Source organism: Drosophila miranda, chromosome XR (genome assembly GCF_003369915.1).
Source record: "Drosophila miranda strain MSH22 chromosome XR, D.miranda_PacBio2.1, whole genome shotgun sequence".
Lineage (NCBI taxonomy): Eukaryota > Metazoa > Arthropoda > Insecta > Diptera > Drosophilidae > Drosophila > Drosophila miranda.
Genome location: NC_046674.1, coordinates 51,406,571 through 51,429,119, shown reverse-complemented (window position 1 = coordinate 51,429,119; position 22,549 = coordinate 51,406,571). Strand labels below are relative to the sequence as shown.

General features: G+C 40.1%; 1 protein-coding gene and 1 long non-coding RNA gene across 2 annotated transcripts; both read left to right on the top strand.

Annotated features, from left to right (window-relative positions):
• Positions 1–493: 493 nt before the first annotated feature.
• LOC117186826 lies at positions 494–1,265 on the top strand. The gene is made up of 3 exons (XR_004471709.1): positions 494–650; positions 719–903; positions 961–1,265. It is a non-coding gene; the product is annotated as an uncharacterized LOC117186826 (long non-coding RNA).
• A 3,898-nt stretch (positions 1,266–5,163) lies between these two features.
• On the top strand, positions 5,164–8,795 carry LOC117186336 (WD repeat-containing protein 6). Its single transcript, XM_033387009.1, has 3 exons — positions 5,164–5,309; positions 5,384–6,109; positions 6,165–8,795. The coding sequence occupies exons 1-3, from the start codon at positions 5,252–5,254 to the stop codon at positions 8,363–8,365; spliced, it is 2,985 nt and encodes a 994-aa protein (XP_033242900.1). The 5' UTR covers positions 5,164–5,251; the 3' UTR covers positions 8,366–8,795.
• Positions 8,796–22,549: the final 13,754 nt, after the last annotated feature.

The window sequence follows — 22,549 nt, the reverse complement described above, 5'->3', positions numbered from 1 at the left end:
TTTTTTTGGGCAAACCCCACACCTGATTTATAAAATTTAAAAAGCACGTTATTATTATTTGTTCTTTCTACTTGATCGTCGTCTTCGAATGAATGTGTGTTGGCATATCGATCCTTGTAGAGGACATGTATCGATATATCGAGTACATTGGTATTTCTTATAATACTATAGATAAGTAAATCTTAAACTAATATTCATATCTTACAGCTATTTTCTGTTAAATTTTTATTATTGCTGAGCTTTCTATCTAAACTGTAAAATCTTGCTATAGCTTGTGGTTTTGAATCTCTTAGATCCTTTTCTTTTTTAAATGGTATTTTGACCATATACCTGCCACTCTCATCTCTTCTTGTTGTTTTCGTCATTCTTTCCACTTTCCCAGAACCGCTCTAAGTCCCCAACTTAAATTTTTGTCGCCACAATCAATTTATCACCTTTTGAATTGGTGCAACTGGATATAATCCATCTGAATTCTGTTTTTTGACCAAGTAGTCCGTCTATTTTTACTATTCCGTCTTTTAAAATATGAGTATACAAATCTATCCCAAATTTTACATCTACCCTACTTGGTTTTTTAAAGTTAGAGTCTGCCAAAACATAATCTTGCCACTTAGTTTTGGCAATATTGAAAGACTTTAATGGTCGTAATGGTAAGAGATCGCAAGCAGCAAATCAACTTTCGTTGACGAATTTCATAACGGAGTTATGCATTTACTAGATCGCTTACAATACCCTATTAGCGAGAGTCAACTATCGTTAATTCTGAAACGAAATCTGAGACCGTTTATGAGAAAAGAGTTGTTGCATATAGAAAACAATTCGGTTAGCCAGTTGAGAATTTCGTAGACGTGAAGCTTTTGAGTGAGCAGAAGAATAACACCGCTAACCTGAAATCAAACACACGTAAGCAAATTATTGAATTGGATTATGACCAGGATCGTTCAAATAACCATCTATTAGAGCAAGAAATTTTCGAGCTAAAAAGAACTAAAGCCTTAGAAGAGATACAATGCTGGAATTGTCGCAGGTTTGGCCATAAACACGCAGATTGCAATCTGACAAGATGATATTTTGCTTAGGTTGCGGAGCTGAAGATATAATAAGACTAAATTGTGAAACCTGTCAACAGGTGGCAACAAAAACAGCAGCTACCGCTCAAATCCTCAACATTAAATAATGAGCATTTTTCTTCTTACTGTCCGAAAGTCCAGATAGTTCCTAAATATTTAAATTCTAAAAATATTCAAGGTAAATTATATCCAATAGTCCCGTCTCATTAAAGACTTCAAAACTATGAAAAGATAATTTAAAAAATATTTGGTAAGACTTATGGAGAATTATTAGATTCTCGATTATTAGATTATAAGCAAAAATATACCCTATATTGCACGCAAGTAGCAAGTTGAAACTGCTGGAGTACAGAAATGCACACATTTCCATCCCGATCGAGGCTCCACCAGCTCCAGGCTCCATCTTTTCGAAGCTTTTGAGGTTAATGCATGCGTCGCCAGGTAGAAGAGCAGACGCTCTCCCGGCATGTACGGCAACAAAGGTGCCATTTGCAAGGCATTGTGGCGTGCCATCCCTCAGCACATGACAGCGATGTATTCCCGCTGCCTGAAGACAGGGTACTTCCCATTTCTGAAGGGACCCGATAAGGACCGGACCGATCCTACCTCATATCGGGGTATCTGTCTGTTGCCAGTGCTGGGCAATGTGCTTGAGGGGATCATGGACACCATACCGGATGGCTGCAGATGGTAATTTGGCTTTCGCCGTCTCCTACCTTATATATAATTCCTAATTATAAAAAAATCTACATATATCTGGGAATGAATTTTTGGAATACTTTTGGCCTGATGGAAAAACTAGTAAAAGCGTTTTCAATAAATGCGATTGAGTTCCCAGAATGGTTAAATGCCGAACAACAACAACGGCATTTATTTTAATACGGAAGGCATGGGGAAAACGTCTATGTTAGAGAAGTCAATCAAATTACTTTCATCAGCGAAGCCAATAAAACAGAGATATTTCTCAGTATCACTGGCGGTGGAAAAACGGATTCTTGCGGAAATCGATGATATGCTTAGTTTAGGGATTCAAAGAAGTAGCACCGCCAGCTAGTTCTTGGAATAGTAGTACAACAGGATAGCAAATTTCGTATGCATCTAGATTCACGCAAAGTCAACTCAGTGACGATAAAGTGACAACCCAAGATAAATGGTATTTTTCTTTAGTATTTCATCTTTAGATCTGAAGCACGCCCTTTGGCAAATAAATCTGAAGGAATCTTGCAGAGATCTAACAGCCTTCACTGTACCAAATCGTCCTTGGTATAGATTCAGAGTCATGCCTTTTGGACTTACGAAAACAAATTTGGACTACACAAACAATACGTCGATTAATGGACTCTAAAAATAGAGTCTTTGTCTATCTTCATGATTTCGAACATGTATATATATTAACTCAGTATATCCAACGGAGATCCAACCTCAGCCGCACAACTCAATATTTGGTTCGACCTTTTTCGACCTTCTGTGTAGACATTTAGTTGCAAATACAGTGCAACGTAAAATTCTTTGTCGTGGCCTGGATAGGCATACACTAGTCGGCATAATTATTTTGACGAAGTAAAAATCGTGTATTTTTTAGCATAACTTTTTTGTGACTTTGTTAAGAATTTTTGATTTATTTTTCTTTTAAATATATAACTAATAGACATTTGAAAATAAGGAAACAAATATATTTTCATTCAAACTTAAAAAGATTTTAATTACTAAGTAATTTCACAGTATGGCATAAGTATTTTGAAAAGATTGGTTAATTTAAATAACAAAGTTTAAACTTTACAAAAGTGAATGAATTAAGCAAAATTTAATAAAATATATATCCTCCTTTAGCTTCAATAACTTTTTAGAGTCGCCGTGTTACAGAATCCACTAAATTTTGAAGGATCTCCGGAGATACCGCTTGCCAAAGGGAAGTGAGCTCATAAATCGTCTTTTCTCTCGTATTGTTGAACGAAACTGTTCACTATAAATTTAATAAGTTTAAAAAACATAATGGTTTCAGAAATTTAACCAGATAATGCGCCAAGCGTAAAACAACTCCAACTGAAGTCCGAGTCCTTCTACGCGCACTTACAAAAAATGTGTTTCTGAAGCCTCAAATTGCTGCAGACTCTTCAACTTGACCGCAGAGAACCCAATCAGTTAACGCAGCCGGACGACGTTTAAAGGAATGACATTTTAATACCTCTAAGTCCAAGGACGTGCCGTTTGTGACAAAGGCAAACAAACTAAAAAGACTGGCTTTTGCGAAGGAGTATGTGCATAAGCTAAAGAAGTTCTTGAGAAGCGTTTTGTGGACTGATAAAAGCTCATTTGAGTATAACTCATAAAAAACTAAAGTTTTCATAAGAATGCCAACAAAGCAAAGAAAAAGTAAACGGTTTGTAAAAAAGTGAGCCGTGGCGGAGGCTCTGTCATGTTTTGGGGATGTGTTGCATACAGTGGGCTAGGAGACTTTATTCCTATCACCGGCTCAATGAACCAGGGCAATTATTTATACACCCTACATGAACACGCATTCCCCTCCGGTAATAGGCTGATTGGAGAGTCATTAATCCTGCAACAGGATAATGCCCCAGGCCACAAAGCCCGTATGATTACCACATTTTTGAGGGATGTTGGTGTTACCACCTTGAACTGGCCTCCTCAAAGTCCAGATTTGAATATTATTGAAAACGTCTGGTTTGTTTTAAAACGCAAAAGAACAGTTCCGTTCAACAATACGAGAGAAAAGACAATTTATGAGCTCACTTCTCTTTGGCAAGCGGTATCTCCGGAGATCCTTCAAAATTTAGTGGATTCTGTAACACGGCGACTCTAAAAAGTTATTGAAGCTAAAGGAGGATATATATTTTATTAAATTTTGCTTAATTCATTCACTTTTGTAAAGTTTAAACTTTGTTATTTAAATTAAACAATCTTGTCAAAATACTTATGCCATACTGTGAAATTACTTATTAATTATAATCTTTTTAAGTTTGAATGAAAATATATTTGTTTCCTTATTTTTAAATGTCTATTAGTTATATATTTAAAAGAAAAATAAATCAAAACTTCTTAATAAAGTCACAAAAAAGTTATGCTAAAAAATACACGATTTTTACTTCGTCAAAATAATTATGCCGACTAGTGCAGACATAGATTAAAATATGCTGGAGGCACAACAGAAGAAAAAACCGCAAAGCGTTCAAAAAAATCTCAAAACATACTCGAAAACATCTCGAAGCATACAATCACATATTTTTGTCGAAACATATTGCGGTATACTAACACATGCAAAGATGTTCTCTCTGCGCTCTCTCATGATGACGCGTCAGTACCCGAGCGCCATAGCCGAAGTCTCTGGGGTATTCAAACTGGTAACCTATCGTGTGACGCTTTCTGGTATGAACTGGCTCATCAATATACTGTATGGTTAGTGATACTATGGATGGTGAACCGAAACCGTCGATGGTCAACTAATATTTCAACCATCGACCGTATCGATAGAGCTATCGATTTGATTATCAACCCTCCTGCCATTTTTTTGTCGCACGTTTTTATTCGATTGTTAGCCGATGGGTTTCAAATGCAATTCTGAATAATTGGCATTCACAACAAAAAATGATTTACGGAACTGGAACTGCCGAACTGGAGAGCCTGCTGATAGATATTTGGCCGAAAAAAAATTTCTCCTCGACAGAATTCCCATGTGTATATGGAAATGGCCGAGCCATTAAAGGCTTGATCTGGGATGGTCAGAAGATAGAACCAAAAAAATACAAGTAAATATTTTTTAGTTGGCAGATAAAAGTTTTTCTCTGCAGATGTTGCTGAATTCTTTTCGGACATAATAGAGGTTGACTTGGACGGATCATGCAGCTCCAGAACTTTTTTTTGCCAGTTTGCTGGCTGTTTCTTCTGTTGAACAATAGCAAAGTCTTGCTAAATTTCACAATACAGACCAAAATTTTCTTGTTGTTATGGTCAACAGCTGTTTTTGATGGATGCTGCTCCGCGGGATTCGGTGTGTCACATCTTTTAAAAATCCCAACGTTCCCCTTAGATGCTCTCTGTGGGAAAAGGCCATAACAGGAATCCTTCCCCAGATTCTGGTCGATCACTATGGAAAAAAAAAGATCTTGCTGGTGTTATGAGTGTATCTAATATTGTACATCTCTAACTTTGACTCCAAACTTGTCATGACGTTAATTTCGGACGTATTGGGTTTGCACGTGTCATCCAAATTTATATTGGTAGGTAAGTATTTCCACAGCTGCATATACTTATAGTAAATTTTATTTTATAATTTGTTATTGTTTTGCTATGTGGAGGCCATGGAAATCAAGCGGTTTTGCATACCCCGAAAGAATCCGTTCAATTGCCACTAGACGCTCGTCAATCTAAAGTACATGGATTTGCATTGAGTTCTTGTCATGGCGCACAACATCTGTTATTGCTATATGGCGAAAATGCATTCTCGTTATTAATTTATAGCGTTAATGAGAAAAGTGAGCCGTTTCAATTGATTTACGAAGGCGAAACAAGAGACTGGATTAATGCTGCGGTTATTTTTGACAATGATGAAAAAAATGATTGGAAGCTTGTGGTGCACATGTCTCACAGTGCCTTTTTATACCTTCAGTGTAGCATCTCATCAAAGATGGTCTGTTCTGTGTTGGAATTAGCAAGCTGTACCGATTGCTCCATGCTTTACCATACGCGTCTGTATGGCAATAACTATAATGATTTGGCAATAATAAGCGGAAATGCGTTTGGTGAATTGTTGATTTGGCATACACAATGTCCTATAGATTCCGATACAATTAATTGTACAAAAATATATCCATTGCTTTTACGTATTCAAGCACATAATGGGGTTATCTACTCCATCAATTTTAACCTGGCGTTGAAGATTTTAGTTACTACATCTGATGATCGTTCTGTGAAGTTCTGGAAAATTCAAAAGGTCGGTCCATGGAAAACCGTCTATATAAAACCAATGTTTAGCTGCTTTGGACATACTTCACGAGTTATGAGCTCTATCATAGTCGAAAATGGTAAGCTTTCCTAACAAAAAAGGACGGTAATACGATATAACCATTTATGATGCAGGTGGCCACGTATGTGTAATAAGTGCTGGTGAGGATTCGTATGCGTGTATTTGGAACTGTTCCGGTGATTTGTTATTAAAACGTCGGCAACAATTTGGGGCACCTATATGGCGGTTAGGTTTTCACAAAGCTACTTCTACACTCTATAGTACCAGTTCAATAGGAAATGTAGTTGCTTATAACATTAAGAACATTTTTAACCGACAGAAAAACCGATTAACCATGGTGGATGACATAGATGCCACAAGTGAGTTTATCGGAAAGCTAAAATTTGTTAATGATAAGACTATTGTTGGTCTAAGTAGCAAAAATCGCTTATTTTATATGAACCTAGAAACAATATCGCCGCATGTTGAAAAGTGGTATCTAGTGTCGAATTTTCCCTACTACAAACGTACAGTGCTAGCAGCGTTTGATGGAGTCATTGCTACTTGTGGTTATAAGAGAATAACATTGCACAGTTACAATGTAAAAAAAAAAAATTTCGAGGTAATTTTTGATGGCGTAAGACTGCAAGGGACAATTCGAGCATTTCATTTTTTAACCAAAGAACATTATCTTGTATCCGATGAATTAGGAAATTGCCAGCTTCTAAAGGGACGTAAGTTGGACTTGGATTCACATATTTTGCTGAATAATTTTGGTAGGTCCTGGACAACTGCCGCCTTGCTTGTAGTAGAAAAATATCTCTTGTTAAGTAATCGTAAGGGTCACGTCATGGTATACTACCGCTGTGCTGGGAAGAATTTTGAGTTGAAAAATACTGTCAAATGTTTGCATGGAAACATGGGTTCAACTTTTTTAAAGTTATTGAATATAAATAGTCACGAACTCCACGTAATGAGCGGAGGCCACGAGCCTTATTTAAAATATCTACGTTTGAGATTTGCTGATAATAGTTTAACAGTTCTGCAACGGGAGAGAGTCCCATTAGGTTGGGTTGAAGCGTCCCCAGGTGAAGATTTACTTCTTGGTTTCAATGATAATCACATTGTGGCCTGGTCGCGTAAACACGATGTGCTCGTGCAGATAGCTTGTGGGGGTGGTCATCGTTACTGGGACTACCATCTACATAATGATATTCTTTGTATATTTTTTATAAAGCACAAAAAGGTGTTTTTTTACCGTAGCTCACTTTGCAATGAAGTCAACGAGATAAATGTACAGCGTATTAACTGGCACGCTCGTAATTGTAACACAATAAAACTTCTTACGGGCCACAATGCTCTTACGCCCTTGCTTCTGTCAGCAGGGGATGATAATATTATAAAGATTGCCAAGCTAGTCAACGACAATTTAATTCATTGTGCCGAACTTCACTCCCACATTTCAAGTGTACGTTGTTTAGAAACTTGTCTCTATAAGTTCGAAAATGGTTTATTTACGTGGCTTATTTTCTCAGTCGGCGGACGATCTCAACTTTGCATTAATCAAATTGACGTAAATGTTGCTAGTGCGTGCAATGTTAGTGAGCTGTGTACCCACAAAGTGCTAAATACGTCAGAATCAAAAAACTGCGCTCTTGAAGCAAGATTGATGGCAATTTCCATCGCACAACATACCCTTTCGGGTATTTTTACGTTATATATAGCCAGTGCTGAAGGAGAGATTCGTGTTTATCGTTGGCTTTTTGAAAGACCTTTAGAACTACACTTAATTAATTTTCTGGACATAAAAAGATGTCCACTTAAAATGCATTGGATCAATAGCAAAAGTATATTGCTTATCACAACAACCAACGGGGAAATCTACGGTTTTGACCAGAAGCTTTCCATACAACGTTTTCAGCTCCAGCTGCACGACGGTGGCATTAATACCTTAGATATAAAAATTTATGGACAGCTTTTGCACGTTTTGTCTGGCGGCGATGACGAAAATATACAGTATACCATTCTTAATTTGGATAACTTCACAGTTCAGCAGAATACAGCATTTTTGGGTCTGCACAATGCGCAGGTTAATGCAGTGTCATTAGAACAAGATAATGAAAGTGAAGGATCTCAGCTATTTGGTTATTCATGCAGTGTAGATAAACAGATATATAGGATCAATTTGATGACACATCAATTCAATCGTGTTGGATGCACGTGTATAGCTGATATAAAAGGGATGTTGCTAGATGAGCATCAGCGCATGTATTTTTACGGATGCGGAATTCAAATTTTACGTCGTACATTATTTGATAACGGATATTTAAAATAAATTTGCATTTATCATTTTAGGTAAGTCGACAGTATAATGCGTCGGTTCCGATATAGGTACTAGTTCAGTTAATTTGTGGAAATGTCTTTAAACCCATCTACCCATCGCTACCCTATTAAATTGTAGCAATCGTGTAAATTGAGAAATTAGGAAGAAATATTTATAGAAAATAAATTAGGCCTTTTAACAAAACTTAGTTGGAAAAATATAATAAAATTAGTTAGAAATACATGTGTACTGACGAACTTAGAGATTATTACGAAAGGGATGAATACAAAAATAGTAAACATAAATAACGGCATCATGAAAATTATAAACAATTACAAACATTATAAACATCCTTAATATAAGTAAGTCGGTTTGATTTTTTATTTGTTGCCTACAAAATACGAAATCTTATCATTTCAATAAAAAGGCGAAAATAAACAAATTTAAACAAAAGTCTCATGTTAGTATTGTCCTTTTAATGCGGCTTATAAGAGGTAAACTGTTTTGTGCACACAATCCTGTTCCCACTTTAATGCACCATTTACTGACATGAACTGCAGTGAACGCCAGCTCTCGTTGAGCTACAGGGGACGGTGACAATTTCAAGTGCATGACGCAACATGAAGCAGCATGAAGATAAAGGAACATTGTAGTATATAAGGTGATGAAACTTTGAATAGTTTCAATAGAGAACTTAAAAGGAGGCATGTCAAAATCAGTGCTGCTCATTTTCTATCAGAAACTTTGAACTGTTTCTAACTTGAAACGAGGGGGAACGTTGTGAGTTGCTGCGGCGACCGCAACTCTCCATTTATACCATAGCTCGCAAACGACGGTCAACACTTTTTCCCTTTGCTGTCTCGTCACTGACAAAACCGAAAAAGACCACGAAGACACGGTCTCTCACTGAGCAGAACACTTTTTGTCTCTTCGCTTGTGTTATGTGTTTCGGGTTTTCGGGTGAGCCCGACACACGATCGTGTCTCACAATAACAACTTAGAAAGACACTTTGGTCAAGCGCTCACAGCAAAAGTGTCTTTAGATGAGCAGAACCAAAAAAGTGTCTGAGTAAAGTGTTTTTAGTTTTTTTTTCGTGTATATGTTTATTTATTCATGTTTTCCGCATCTTTTGGGCTATTGTATTGTAATATGTATATTTATTTGCAAAATTGGCAAACGAACATTTTCGTTTTGCTTTTCACGATTCATTTTAAGCTCCAATAGTCAAACCGTATAGAATTCACAAAAATTGATAGTTGCCATAAGCATCACACGTACAAGCACGCATACATACGCAAAAGACACTTTGTTCGTTCACTCGCGACAAGATGCTCAGTGAAAAACAGGAACAAAAGAGAAGTGAAAAAATCGGTCTTTGCTTGAGCGAAGAGCGAGTTGAGCAAAAACAGATTTGATCGGGTCTTTTCAGTCCATTTTCTCAATGTGTCCGTCAATGAGAGGTTTTTATCAGACACGCCGAAAGTGTCAACAGTTATTTGCGAGCTATGATTTATACCCAATACATAGTCAGTATGGCTCTCCTCCGGCAGACGCCGCTAATATTAAACGACACGACAAAGAGTGCGTGCGAGAGAGACAGAAAATCAAACTGAGCGTGTCGTCGGACGCTGCGTAGCCACTGCAAATTGATTTTTTCCTTTTGGCTATAAAAATTATCCGATCTGATCCAGATTCAGCAATCTGATATATATATTTATTCTGTATGATTGTGCGTTTTTAGTTTTCTCGAATCTTCAATATTGTGGATGCCACAGATCTTCGTTTTTTGTGTGGTCGGTAGGGGGTCTGGCGAAATTTTGAAATATACGTTTTATTGTGAGAACTAATAGGAGTGTGGATACCAAATTTGGTTAATCTAGCCTTAATATTTATTTATTTATTAAATTAACAATTGTCTGTTAATAATGGTACTTAATTACAAAAGGAGGAAAAAAGAGAAGTTAAAAGTTATTTAAATTTAGGTGATTATAAATATTGCATGCAATTAGTCAAGGGACAGTTCAAAGGATAAGGAATGACAGAGGGAGTTATAATTTGACCTACATATGGGTAAACGGATTGGCATAAAAGTACGGGTAGGTCTAGATGGGACGGCCAAGTCAGTCTGACCCAACAGAGTTTGGGAGTCAAAAATCCCGAGAAGGAGCTTGTGCACGAACATAACGCCATTGCATATTCTACGATGGTGCAACGACGGCAGGTCAATAAGATTTAGCCTAGACCGGTAGGGTGGCAAGATTCTAACCGAGTCCCAGGTAAAGTTACGAAGAGCAAAAATTAAAAATTGCTTTGCACGAATTCAATAACAACCTGCTGCTCTTTATACTGCGGGCTCCATACACAAGAACAATTTATTTATTTATTTATTAAATTAACAAATTATCTGTTAATAATGGTACTTAGTTACTAAAGGCGGAAAAAGATAAGTTAAAAGTTAGCTAAATTTAAATGATTATAAATATTGCATGCAATTAGTTTAAGAGACAGTTCAGGGGATAGGGTTTGACATATATAACTATACTCCAATATAGGACGTACTAACGAGATATACAGTTGTTGCGTAACGTACGGGTCGTCAAACTCCTTGGACCAATGCTTGATGAACGCTAAAACACCCTTAGCTTTATTTACAGTTGCAGCTATATGGCTGTTAGCCTATACTAAAGGGAAATCGGTGGAGACCGCACTACATTCGGTAGTAGCTACCATTGAGAAAGCCCTTCACAATAAAGAGTATGCACTGGGAGTATTCGTGGACATCTCCGGAGCATTCAACAACGTGGCTACGGAAGCAATAACAAATTGCCTGGTAGCAACTAATACACACCCAGCAATCAACCTGTGGATAAGGAACCTCCTAGGTTGCAGACGGGTGCAATCAGAGTGGGGCACCGCTTCCATGGTGAAAGAGGCACACAGAGGCACACCCCAGGGTGGAGTCCTGTCGCCCCTCCTGTGGAATCTGGTGGTCGACGACCTCATCAAGAGATACGAAAGGAAGGCCCCAATAATAACAGCTTATGCGGACGACATAAGCATACTTATTACGGGTGTTTGCCCATCGACCCTCAGCTCACTAATGCAACGAACACTCAGGGAGATACGCGAGTGGGCGGAAGAAGTAGGACTCAGTATCAACGCGGACAAGACGGACCTCATCCTCTTTACCAAGAGGTACAAGGTACCGATATGGACCCCCCCGAAGATCAATCAAACTAGGCTAACCCCAAAAACACAAGTCAAATACCTGGGCACAGTACTGGATAGTAAACTGGCATGGAAACCCAATGTATTGGAAAGGGTGAAGAAGGCCACCATTGCGCTTTATGCATCCAAGAAGATGCTCAGCAGCACATGGGGCCTATCTCCGGCTCTGATGCATTGGATTTACATCTCGGTGGTGCGACCAACTCTGCTGTATGGAGTCTTAGTGTGGTGGCAAGCTACTGGAAAGAAAACGTATCATAAGCTTATGGAAAGGACTCAGCGACAGGCTTTGCTCTGTATTACAGGGGCGCTGAGGTCAACCCCAACAAAAGCACTCGAAACCCTACTTGGAATCGAACCCCTAGACATCCACGCCCGTCTGACTGCAATTGGAAGGGAAATGAACAGATCAACTGATTACATGACCCGCCAAACATGCCTCGACGTAAAAACAACTGCATCCTTGGGACCTGAAGACTGGAAAATCGGAAGAGACCAAACGGAGCACCTCAATATATATACGGACGGCTCCAAGATGGACGGAGGAGTAGGAGCGGGCCTATACTGTACAGACCCTGAGATAAGGCTGTCATATAAGCTACCGGACCATTGTAGCATATTCCAGGCAGAGGTTTTTGCCATCAGGAAAGCAGCGGAAGTCGCTCTTCTCACTGAAAGAGCACACGATGCGGTCAACCTATTCGTCGACAGCCAAGCGGCGATAAGATCCATGCAGTCGTCCGCAGTCAGTTCCAGAAATGTCTTGGCGAGCAGGGAGGCACTAGATACCCTAAGCACGACAAAGTCAGTGCGGATCTACTGGATTCCCAGCCACCAGGGCATCGAAGGGAACGAGACGGCGGACGTACTAGCTAAGGAAGGCGTCGGGCTGGCGAATACGAGAACCGAGAACGTGCCTGTCTCCCTCAGAACGCTGCAAAGCGATCTAGAAAAGCAGGCCGGATCACAAACCGAATGTAGGTGGAGGAGTACCACCGCCTGCAGAACCTCGAAAATCATGTGCAAGGAACGCAATGACAAACTCAGCCACTACCTGCTGCACCTACCACGGAAGGACTGCAGATTATTAGTGGGAATATTAACGGGCCATTGCCTGGCTGCGGCGCATGCAACAAAGCTAGGCATCACAAACAGAGACAGTTGTAGGAAATGTGACGAACCTGGGGCAACCGAAACCCTGGAACATCTCATCTGCAACTGTCCTGCTCTCTTAAGGGCAAGGAGGAAGTACCTGGGCGCCCCAGTGCTGGCATCACTGGAAGATGCCTCCAAGAGGACGCCACAGCAACTACTGGCCTATGCGAAAAATACCTCGATCCTCGAGGACTTCAAAACCCACTAAACACTGCCGCGACGGTTCATACCCCCCCCCCCCCCTATCAGGACAACTAAGGGCCATACTGGCCTATGTGGGGCCCCCCTCTGAGGGCCGTCCGGGTCAACCTAACCTAACCTATATGGCTGTTAAAACACATCTTATGATCAAAAAGGACTCCGAGGTCATTTGAACTCGAAATTCGCTCGAAGACATGATTTCCTAGAACATATGAGACCAAATGTGGAGCTCGACGGTAAAATTTCATAAGTTGCATTGCATTTATAAAGGTTCATAAAAAAGATTAGTTGAACACCACAAATGTAGTTCACTTAGATTTGGTTGAAGGCGTGTGTGCAAATACCAATCAGAGTAAGAAAGACAGATTTTTACATCATCAGCATACATTAGTGTAGTAGAGTATGTTATAACTTGAGGAAGGTCATTCACAAATAAAATAAACAGAAGCGGGCCCAGATGACTTCCCTGTGGCACATCTGAAGTAACATTAACAATATTTGACAACACATTAGAAAACAAAACACGTTGAGTACGGTAACCCTAATAAAGAGAGCTTGTGAATAAGCAGAGCATGGTTCACAGAATCGAATGCCTTGCTGAAGTCGGTAAAAACTACATCCGTCTGCAAACCACTTTGACAACCACGGTGGATTAGGTTAGAAAACTCAAGAAGGTTAGTCGATGTTGAACGATGCCTGAGAAAACCGTGTTGCGACGGAGATATCAAGCTGCAACAAAGATGTTGCAGTTGCCGGGTGATCAGGAACTCAAGAAGCTTCGGGATGGCGGAAAGCTTTGCGATACCACGATAGTTTTCAATGTTTGATCTTGAACCTTTTTTTGTGAAGCGGAATGATGGAGGACTCATTCCAAATTACAGGGAGACAAAACTGTTCCAAAGAGAGGTTGAAGAGAAAGGTCAAGGGTTTGCAAAGGGACTGGGTACACTGCTTTAAATTGCAACTAGGTACCTTATCTGGACCCGCAGAAAACGATATGTCCATAAATGACAAACCTTGCAAAACAACGCTTTCCTCGAAAATAGACAGAAAAATGCTGTTAGCGTGAGGTAGCTGGTACGGATACGGAGTGGATGCGTTGTAAATATGAGACGAGTACGTTGTTTGGAAAAAGGTAGCGAATAAATTTGCAATACCAACAGCAGAAGCTTCTGTTTTGTTCTGGTAATGAACGGGACGGAGGAAAAGCGTTTGACTTACGCTTAGAGTTAACGAACGAATACAATTTTTTAGGAGCACTACGAAAGTTTGTACTACATTGTGAAAGGTAATGATTATAGCACTGACTATTAACGGCAAGGAACAGAGAGCGAGCGGAGGAGTATAGAGCTAAGGCCAACGTGGAGCCCGACTTTTGGTACTTTTTATAGAGCCTGGATTTATTATTTTTAAGTATGACAAATACTTGGAGAACCAGGGAGGCTTGGTCGATACAGGTACAGTGATATCTGGAACAAATGTATTAAGGGCGGAGTAAGTAAAGCTATAAAACGAGTTAACAGTTGCATCTATGTTCGGTAATGAATAAAGAAACGACCAATCAACACGTGAGAGATGTAGATCTAAATCGATAAAGTTTGTTTTGGGAAAACACTTTATGTGGCAAGAAGACATGGAACTGTCAGCACAACCAGATCGGGTACACTCAAGGGATATCGACAAAGTTGGATGGTAAGGATCTTCAGGGAATGATATTGGGCTTGCTCTGGATACCGTAGCAAGAGAAGCATCGTTAACAAACATGAGGTCAAGAAGTCTGTCCCTAATGTTTTTAACGGCATTAATTTGGACAAGGCAAATATCCGTTAGCCCATTGATAAAGTCATTGTGGCAATTGGGAAACAACAGGTTAGCGTCTTCGCAAGGCAGCCAAGAAAGAAATGGGAGGTTAAAGTCCCCCATGGCAATAATTTGATCATTGCAACCTAATGCAGATACGACAGTATTAATTGCTGAGAAATGGTTTGAGTAAATCTCAGCATCAGACCTGGGAGGAATGTAGGAGCAGGTTAAATAGAAAAATGCCGAACCAACACGAACTTTGACTGCAACAAATTTAATTCCATGGATGTTATTAACTCAGATGAGAAATCAGATTTGACTGCAATCAGAACCCCACCTGCAAAATATGGGCGGTCCATTCTATAAATAGTGTAATTATCAATGAAAATTTCATGATCATTGATAGAAGAGTTAAGCCAGGTTTCGGTAAAAGCGAGGGCATCAAATATTGCTTTCCGAGGGACCACTGCTCTAAGCTGAAGTCCTGAGCGAGATAGTGATGGTGAAGCCACTCCTAAAAGAGATCTCGGTCCTGGGGCAGAAGTCTTGGCAACAACGGCTGGAGCAGGACATCACCAGCAACCAACACACCCGCACTAGGAGCACTCACCACGTCAGAAGTGATGGCAGCAGAAACTGCAGAGATGTTGGGAACTTGGATGCTTGAAGGAAGCACATTGCTCGGTGTAAAGAAAGCCGGAGCCGCCGTTGGCGGATTTACAGATAACGGCGAGGCATGACCACATGACATGAGTAACAAATGCTTCCGATGGATGAAGGTGGGAGGCAGGCGTACCAATCGGATTAGGTTGCAAGAGATTGGTATCATTATGAGCAATTTTCCGTCTAGGCGATTCGCTCAAGAGTTTGAGCCCAAGAAACTGCGATCCAAAGGCTTCTCATTGAGAGCCACAAATTGTTTCCGGACATCCAGAAACCCAGTTCGAGTCTGTCTCATGAATGTGCGCATTTCGGCCGCAATCTCCCGACGAGCCAGACATGACCAAGACAGTCCCATACGTTTCGAGATCAGATCGTTTAGCCGGCCAAAATTCCCGCCACCAGCACATTTTATGTGGGCAAAATTGTCGCACAGCCAGCAGCTAAGGAATGAATCACCAATGATTACACCACCGAATTCACATTTCTTTGCACTACAAACAATTGCCATTATTGACAGCAGTAGAATCACTGTGCACGAATAATAAAAGTACAGAGGAAGAGCGCAGGTAAAATGGGAGAGCAGACAGCAGAGCGTGCCCGACACTCAGCAGCAGCGGCAATAATTTAGAGCAGATGATCCAACGAAGTGCAGGAAACGAGCAGTAAACTCACCAAAGCAGAGACACAAAAGAAAAGTCCACAAAGAGGGAGAGTATAGGCAATCCAGAGAGAGTGAGAGCAACAATGCGAGCAGCAGGCCCGCTTATGCTTTCGAGAGAGTGTGGGCTATGCAAACGCTGATGCGCGAGAACAGTGCACACCGAAGAAGCGATAACGAAAAGCAGACTGGGTAAAAACAATAACAAATTGCCTGCACCAGTCCGATGCGTTACGTTGCGAATATTGTATTTATATTAAACACTTGTTTACAAACGAAACACTGGTGATTAACACAAAGTAAAATCAAAGTAAAGAGATTCGATGATATATCAAAACAAAGTGACAGCAATGTTGTATGATATTTAAGCAAAGGGCAAGGAATGCAGCTTAAGCAAGAGCTAAAAGCGAATACGAATAGTCTCTGAGATGTGTGGATGCCCCAGATTTTCGTTCTTTGCGGGAGCGGAAGGGGGTGTGGCGAAATTTTGAAACTAACTTGTCACGGTCCGATATCACAGTAGTGTGGATACCAAATTTGGTTGCTCCAGCTCTTATAGGCTCTGAGATCCTTGAACTCACATTTTGCAATAAGCAAAGCCGACTGTTGCAGCAGGACAACTTAATTACACTACTACATAAGCAGCTTGGCGTGTGCGATGTTGTGAGCTGAGCTTTTGTTCTCACACGCGGCGCTCTTGTACTGCTCTCTGAGCATGCAAGATCGGCTCTGCGTTGGAGTCGGGGAGTTATTGCTATCTCTGTCTGCGACCAGTCGAATAAATACTTTGAAGTAGACCACTTGTTAAGACCTTAAAAGAAAAGTCTAGACATTTGCGAGTTGAGTTGTAAATTCAAACTAAATTTTATTCTTAAAATCAGAGCCTTATATGTGATTTGACAATGAGGTAGGAGGTACAATTTGGTAGTCTATAATTATCTTTAGACCTACGCAGAGGATACACTTTACTGATGGTGTCTATTTGAGTACATGCTTACATTAGTTTTATTTTAGGACCGCATTTGTTAAGTGTTTTCTCCACTTGTATTTTGTTGTCGTATTAATGGGTTACAGATCTCTGTTTACACCCGTGCAGTCATAACTTGTCTACTTTATGTGATTTCTTTAGAGATCGGTTTTGTTACATGAGTGAATGTGTACAATAATATATTTATGTTTAAACATTCTGCAAGGGGCCGAAAGTGGCGTTGTATTGACGATAATATGTTCATGTTTTGAACATTCTGCAAAGGGCCGAAAGTGGCATTGTTTTGTATTTTGATTCTTGTGAACCTTTTTGTGTACATTTTTTTTATAGCTATAATTACAAGTACAGATAATCATTTACAGTCAATTACAGTGGGTAGGGAAGTGTTATCGTTTGCAGTCTTCGTGCTACTTTAATTCTTCTTATGGCATAGATTATTAATATTATTATTATTATGATTCCGATAATCAAGGCCGCATGTCCAGATACATGATGGAACTTAAGTCCTTTTAACTCATGATGACCTTCTTTTAACAATTTTAATTCGTTTCTTAGCTTATCCATTTCTTCTGTGTGGTTAAGTTATGGTACTGCTAATGGATTCCAAACAATTTTTGGTATTTTACTTATATTACTTGTATAAAAGGATGAAATGGGCTCGTAGCTTTCTGTTTGAATACTGTGATGAGGTACTAGTATTTTATCATCGGATCGCACAGTACAACCATGTATTATTGTTAAAATTCCTTGTTGTGGAAGATCAATTAGTTCTTGATTTGAGTTACTACATTGAATTCTAGCATTAGTGTTTACTGGAACATTGAAGAGCCAACTACCCTGCCTTTCTAATTCGACCCAAAATGACCTTATCTCTGCTATCTTGCTATAAACGCAATTTGAATTACCTTTTGGTTTGAAAGGAGCTATCTCACAAGCATTATCATTGGCATTGCTCCAGGGCCAATTACCTTCGCATATTCATTTGCCATTTTAGGCATTTATTCAAGGTAGCCTCAGTCATCGAATGATAGGAATCAATTTCGAAATTATATACTAAATACTTGGAGCTCAAATCTACCTTGACCAATTTTTGTTCATACTCAACCGGCATCGGAATTATCCTAAACAAATGGGATGCGTGTCTACCAAACAGGGGAATCTTCACGTTCAGAATTATTTTGTTATCAACAAAAATTCCTTTCGCTGTTAATAGGCTGTAAATTTCCTTCAATTCTGTTCCTGTTCTTTTTCCTGGAAGCACCAATGTTTCTAATAAGTTATCTTTTACTTTTTCTATTTCTCCCTTTAGCTGTATAGGCTTTAAAATATTTTGATTTAGTCTACCATGATAAATCAAGGAGCTTAGTTGCTTTGTTACCATAAAGAAATTTATAGATTCTTTGTACACATTGAAACTTTCCTTTAATGCTTCCGTTATGTTTTCTACTCTAGCGCTCATACTTCTAAAGTTCAAATTTATTTCCTCGGTAGTTCTTTTGAGAATATTTACCGTTGACTCTACCACTGATGTTTTTTAATTAAATCATCTAGGTTATGTTGGTTTTCTAATAAATTTTTCATATTTCCTTCCAACGTTTCCCTATCTTCGGCGTCCATTATCCCAAATAATATATGATAAAGTGTGCCCATAAACTCAAATGGTGCTCGCTTCTTTCTTTTATTATCCTGAGTCATGAAAAGTTTATTAATTTCCTCCAGGTCTGCAATTTGTCTTTCCGTATTATCTAAGACATTATTGCATTGATCTTCAAAAGTATAAAGTTTACCACACACAACTCTCATTTTCCCAATCAATTCTTTCCCCTTTTTTATCATTTGGAAATACGGGTCCATGTTATAATAAACAATTAAATCCCAGGATGAGGCGACTATTTCAACGTCCCCCATCGGGTCCAAATATATCGAAGTGGAAATGTTAATTTTTTCAATTGACCACTTCGCCTTTCCTCTGGCAGCCATGTTTGCACTTGATACTTGGCAACATAAAACAAGCACTAACAATGCTGCCATTAGTCCCAGCTTGGACATTTGAGGTATACTACGACTACTTTTGTTCTCTTTTGGAGTCATTCCTGAGTCTTGCTCTTCTGACTAAATTCGTTTTATCAACCCGTCTTGATGTTAACAGTGCAGAATTATTGCCTGTAACTTTATTTTTAAGGTCTCCTAACCTTTGGATTACATCGCTGGTCAAATGACCAGCTTCAATCTTTTTAATCTCCCTTGCTATCGCGGCTTGAGCCTCTAATAGCTTAATTATTTGTTTCGACAACATCTTAGTTTAATTTTTTTTTTTTTACTTAATTAGACTCAAAAACGAGGGGGAACGTTGTGAGTTGCTGCGGAGACCGCAACTCTACAGTTATACCCGATACTAAGTCAGTATGGCTCTCCTCCGGCAGACGCCGCTAATATTAAACGACACGACAAAGAGTGCGTGCGAGAGAGACAGAAAATCAGTCTGAGCGTGACGTCGGGTGCTGCGTAGCCAGTGCAAATTGATTTGTTCCTTTTGGCTATAAAAATTATCTGATCTGATCCAGATTCAGCAATCTGATATATATGATCATTATCTATGATTCTGCGTTTTTAGTTTTCTCGTATCCTCAATATTGTGGATGCAACAGATTTTCGTTCTTTGTGGGGGCGGAAGGGGGTGGGGAAAAATTTTGAGATATACGTTTTATAGTGAGATCTAACAGGAGTGCGGATACCAAATTTGGTTACTCTAGCCTTAATAGTCTCTGAGATTTGTGAATATCCCCAGATTTTCATCCTTTGCGGGGGCGGAAGGGGGTGTGGCGAAATTTTGAAACAAACTCGTCTCGGTCCGATATATTAGGAGTGTGGATACCAAATTTGGTTGCTCTAGCTTTTATAGTCTCTGAGATCTAGGCGCTAATGTTTTACTCTAAGCAAAGCCGGCTATGCTACGTGTGTGTTAGAGAGAGACAGAGCGAGAAAAAATAAAATTGTTTTCTTGATTCTGGCTATAATAATTATACGATCTGGTTCAGATTTTGCACTCTAGAAGATATAGTCATCTTCTACGATTCTGCGTTTTTAGTTTTCTTGTATCGTCGAAATTGTGGATGCCACAGATTTTCGCCCTTTGTGGGGGCGGAAGTGGGCGGGGCAAAGTTTTGAAATATTTTTGTAGCAGTGACATATCACAGAAGTCTGGATCCAAAACATCGTTGCTCTCGCTCTTATAGTCTTTGAGCACTAGGCGCTGAAGGGGACGGACAGACGGACAGACGGACGGACGGACAGACGGACAGACAGACATGGCTCAATCGACTCGGCTATTGATGCTGATCAAGAATATATATACTTTATGGGGTCGGAAACGATTCCTTTTGGACGTTACACACATCCACTTTTACCACAAATCTAATATACCCCAATACTCATTTTGACTATCGGGATTTAATTTGGACAAGGCAAATATCCGTTAGCCCATTGATAAAGTCATTGTGGCAATTGGGAAACAACAGGTTAGCGTCATCGCAAGGCAGCCAAGTAAGAAATGGGAGGTTAGTGTCCCCCATGGCAATAATTTGATCATTGCAACCTAATGCAGATACGACAGTATTAATTGCTGAGAAATGGTTTGAGTAAATCTCAGCATCAGACCTGGGAGGAATGTAGGAGCAGGTTAAATAGAAAAATGCCGAACCAACACGAACTTTGACTGCAACAAATTTAATTCCATGGATGTTATTAACTCAGATGAGAAATCAGATTTGACTGCAATCAGAACCCCACCTGCAAAATATGGGCGGTCCATTCTATAAATAGTGTAATTATCAATGAAAATTTCATGATCATTGATAGAAGAGTTAAGCCAGGTTTCGGTAAAAGCGATGGCATCAAATATTGCTTTCCGAGGGACCACTGCTCTAAGCTGAAGTCCCGAGCGAGATAGTGATGGTGAAGCCACTCCTAAAAGAGATCTCGGTCCTGGGGCAGAAGTCTTGGCAACAACGGCTGGAGCAGGACATCACCAGCAACCAACACACCCGCACTAGGAGCACTCACCACGTCAGAAGTGATGGCAGCAGAAACTGCAGAGATGTTGGGAACTTGGATGCTTGAAGGAAGCACATTGCTCGGTGTTAAGATCACCGGAGCCGCCGTTGGCGGATTTACAGATAACGGCGAGGCATGACCATATGACATGAGTGACAAATGCTTCCGATGGATGAAGGTGGGAGGCAGGCGTACCAATCGGATTAGGTTGCAAGAGATTGGTATCATTATGAGCAATTTTCCGTCTAGGCGATTCGCTCAAGAGTTTGAGCCCAAGAAACTGCGATCCAAAGGCTTCTCATTGAGAGCCACAAATTGTTTCCGGACATCCAGAAACCCAGTTCGAGTCTGTCTCATGAATGTGCGCATTTCGGCCGCAATCTCCCGACGAGCCAGACATGACCAAGACAGTCCCATACGTTTCGAGATCAGATCGTTTAGCCGGCCAAAATTCCCGCCACCAGCACATTTTATGTGGGCAAAATTGTCGCACAGCCAGCAGCTAAGGAATGAATCACCAATGATTACACCACCGAATTCACATTTCTTTGCACTACAAACAATTGCCATTATTGACAGCAGTAGAATCACTGTGCACGAATAATAAAAGTACAGAGGAAGAGCGCAGGTAAAATGGGAGAGCAGACAGCAGAGCGTGCCCGACACTCAGCAGCAGCGGCAATAATTTAGAGCAGATGATCCAACGAAGTGCAGGAAACGAGCAGTAAACTCACCAAAGCAGAGACACAAAAGAAAAGTCCACAAAGAGGGAGAGTATAGGCAATCCAGAGAGAGTGAGAGCAACAATGCGAGCAGCAGGCCCGCTTATGCTTTCGAGAGAGTGTGGGCTATAACGCGATAACGAAAAGCAGACTGGGTAAAAACAATAACAAATTGCCTGCACCAGTCCGATCCGTTACGTTGCGAATGTTGTATTTATATTAAACACTTGTTTACAAACGAAACACTGGTGATTAACACAAAGTAAAATCAAAGTAAAGAGATTCGATGATATATCAAAACAAAGTGACAGCAATGTTGTATGATATTTAAGCAAAGGGCGGAGAATGCAGCTTAAGCAAGAGCTAAAAGCGAATACGAATAGTCTCTGAGATGTGTGGATGCCCCAGATTTTCGTCCTTTTTTTGGTGGGGCGGAAGGGGGTGTGGCGAAATTTTGAAACTAACTTGTCACGGTCCGATATCACAGTAGTGTGGATACCAAATTTGGTTGCTCCAGCTCTTATAGGCTCTGAGATCCTTGAACTCACATTTTGCAATAAGCAAAGCCGACTGTTGCAGCAGGACAACTTAATTACACTACTACATAAGCAGCTTGGCGTGTGCGATGTTGTGAGCTGAGCTTTTGTTCTCACACGCGGCGCTCTTGTACTGCTCTCTGAGCATGCAAGATCGGCTCAGCGTTGGAGTCGGGGAGTTATTGCTA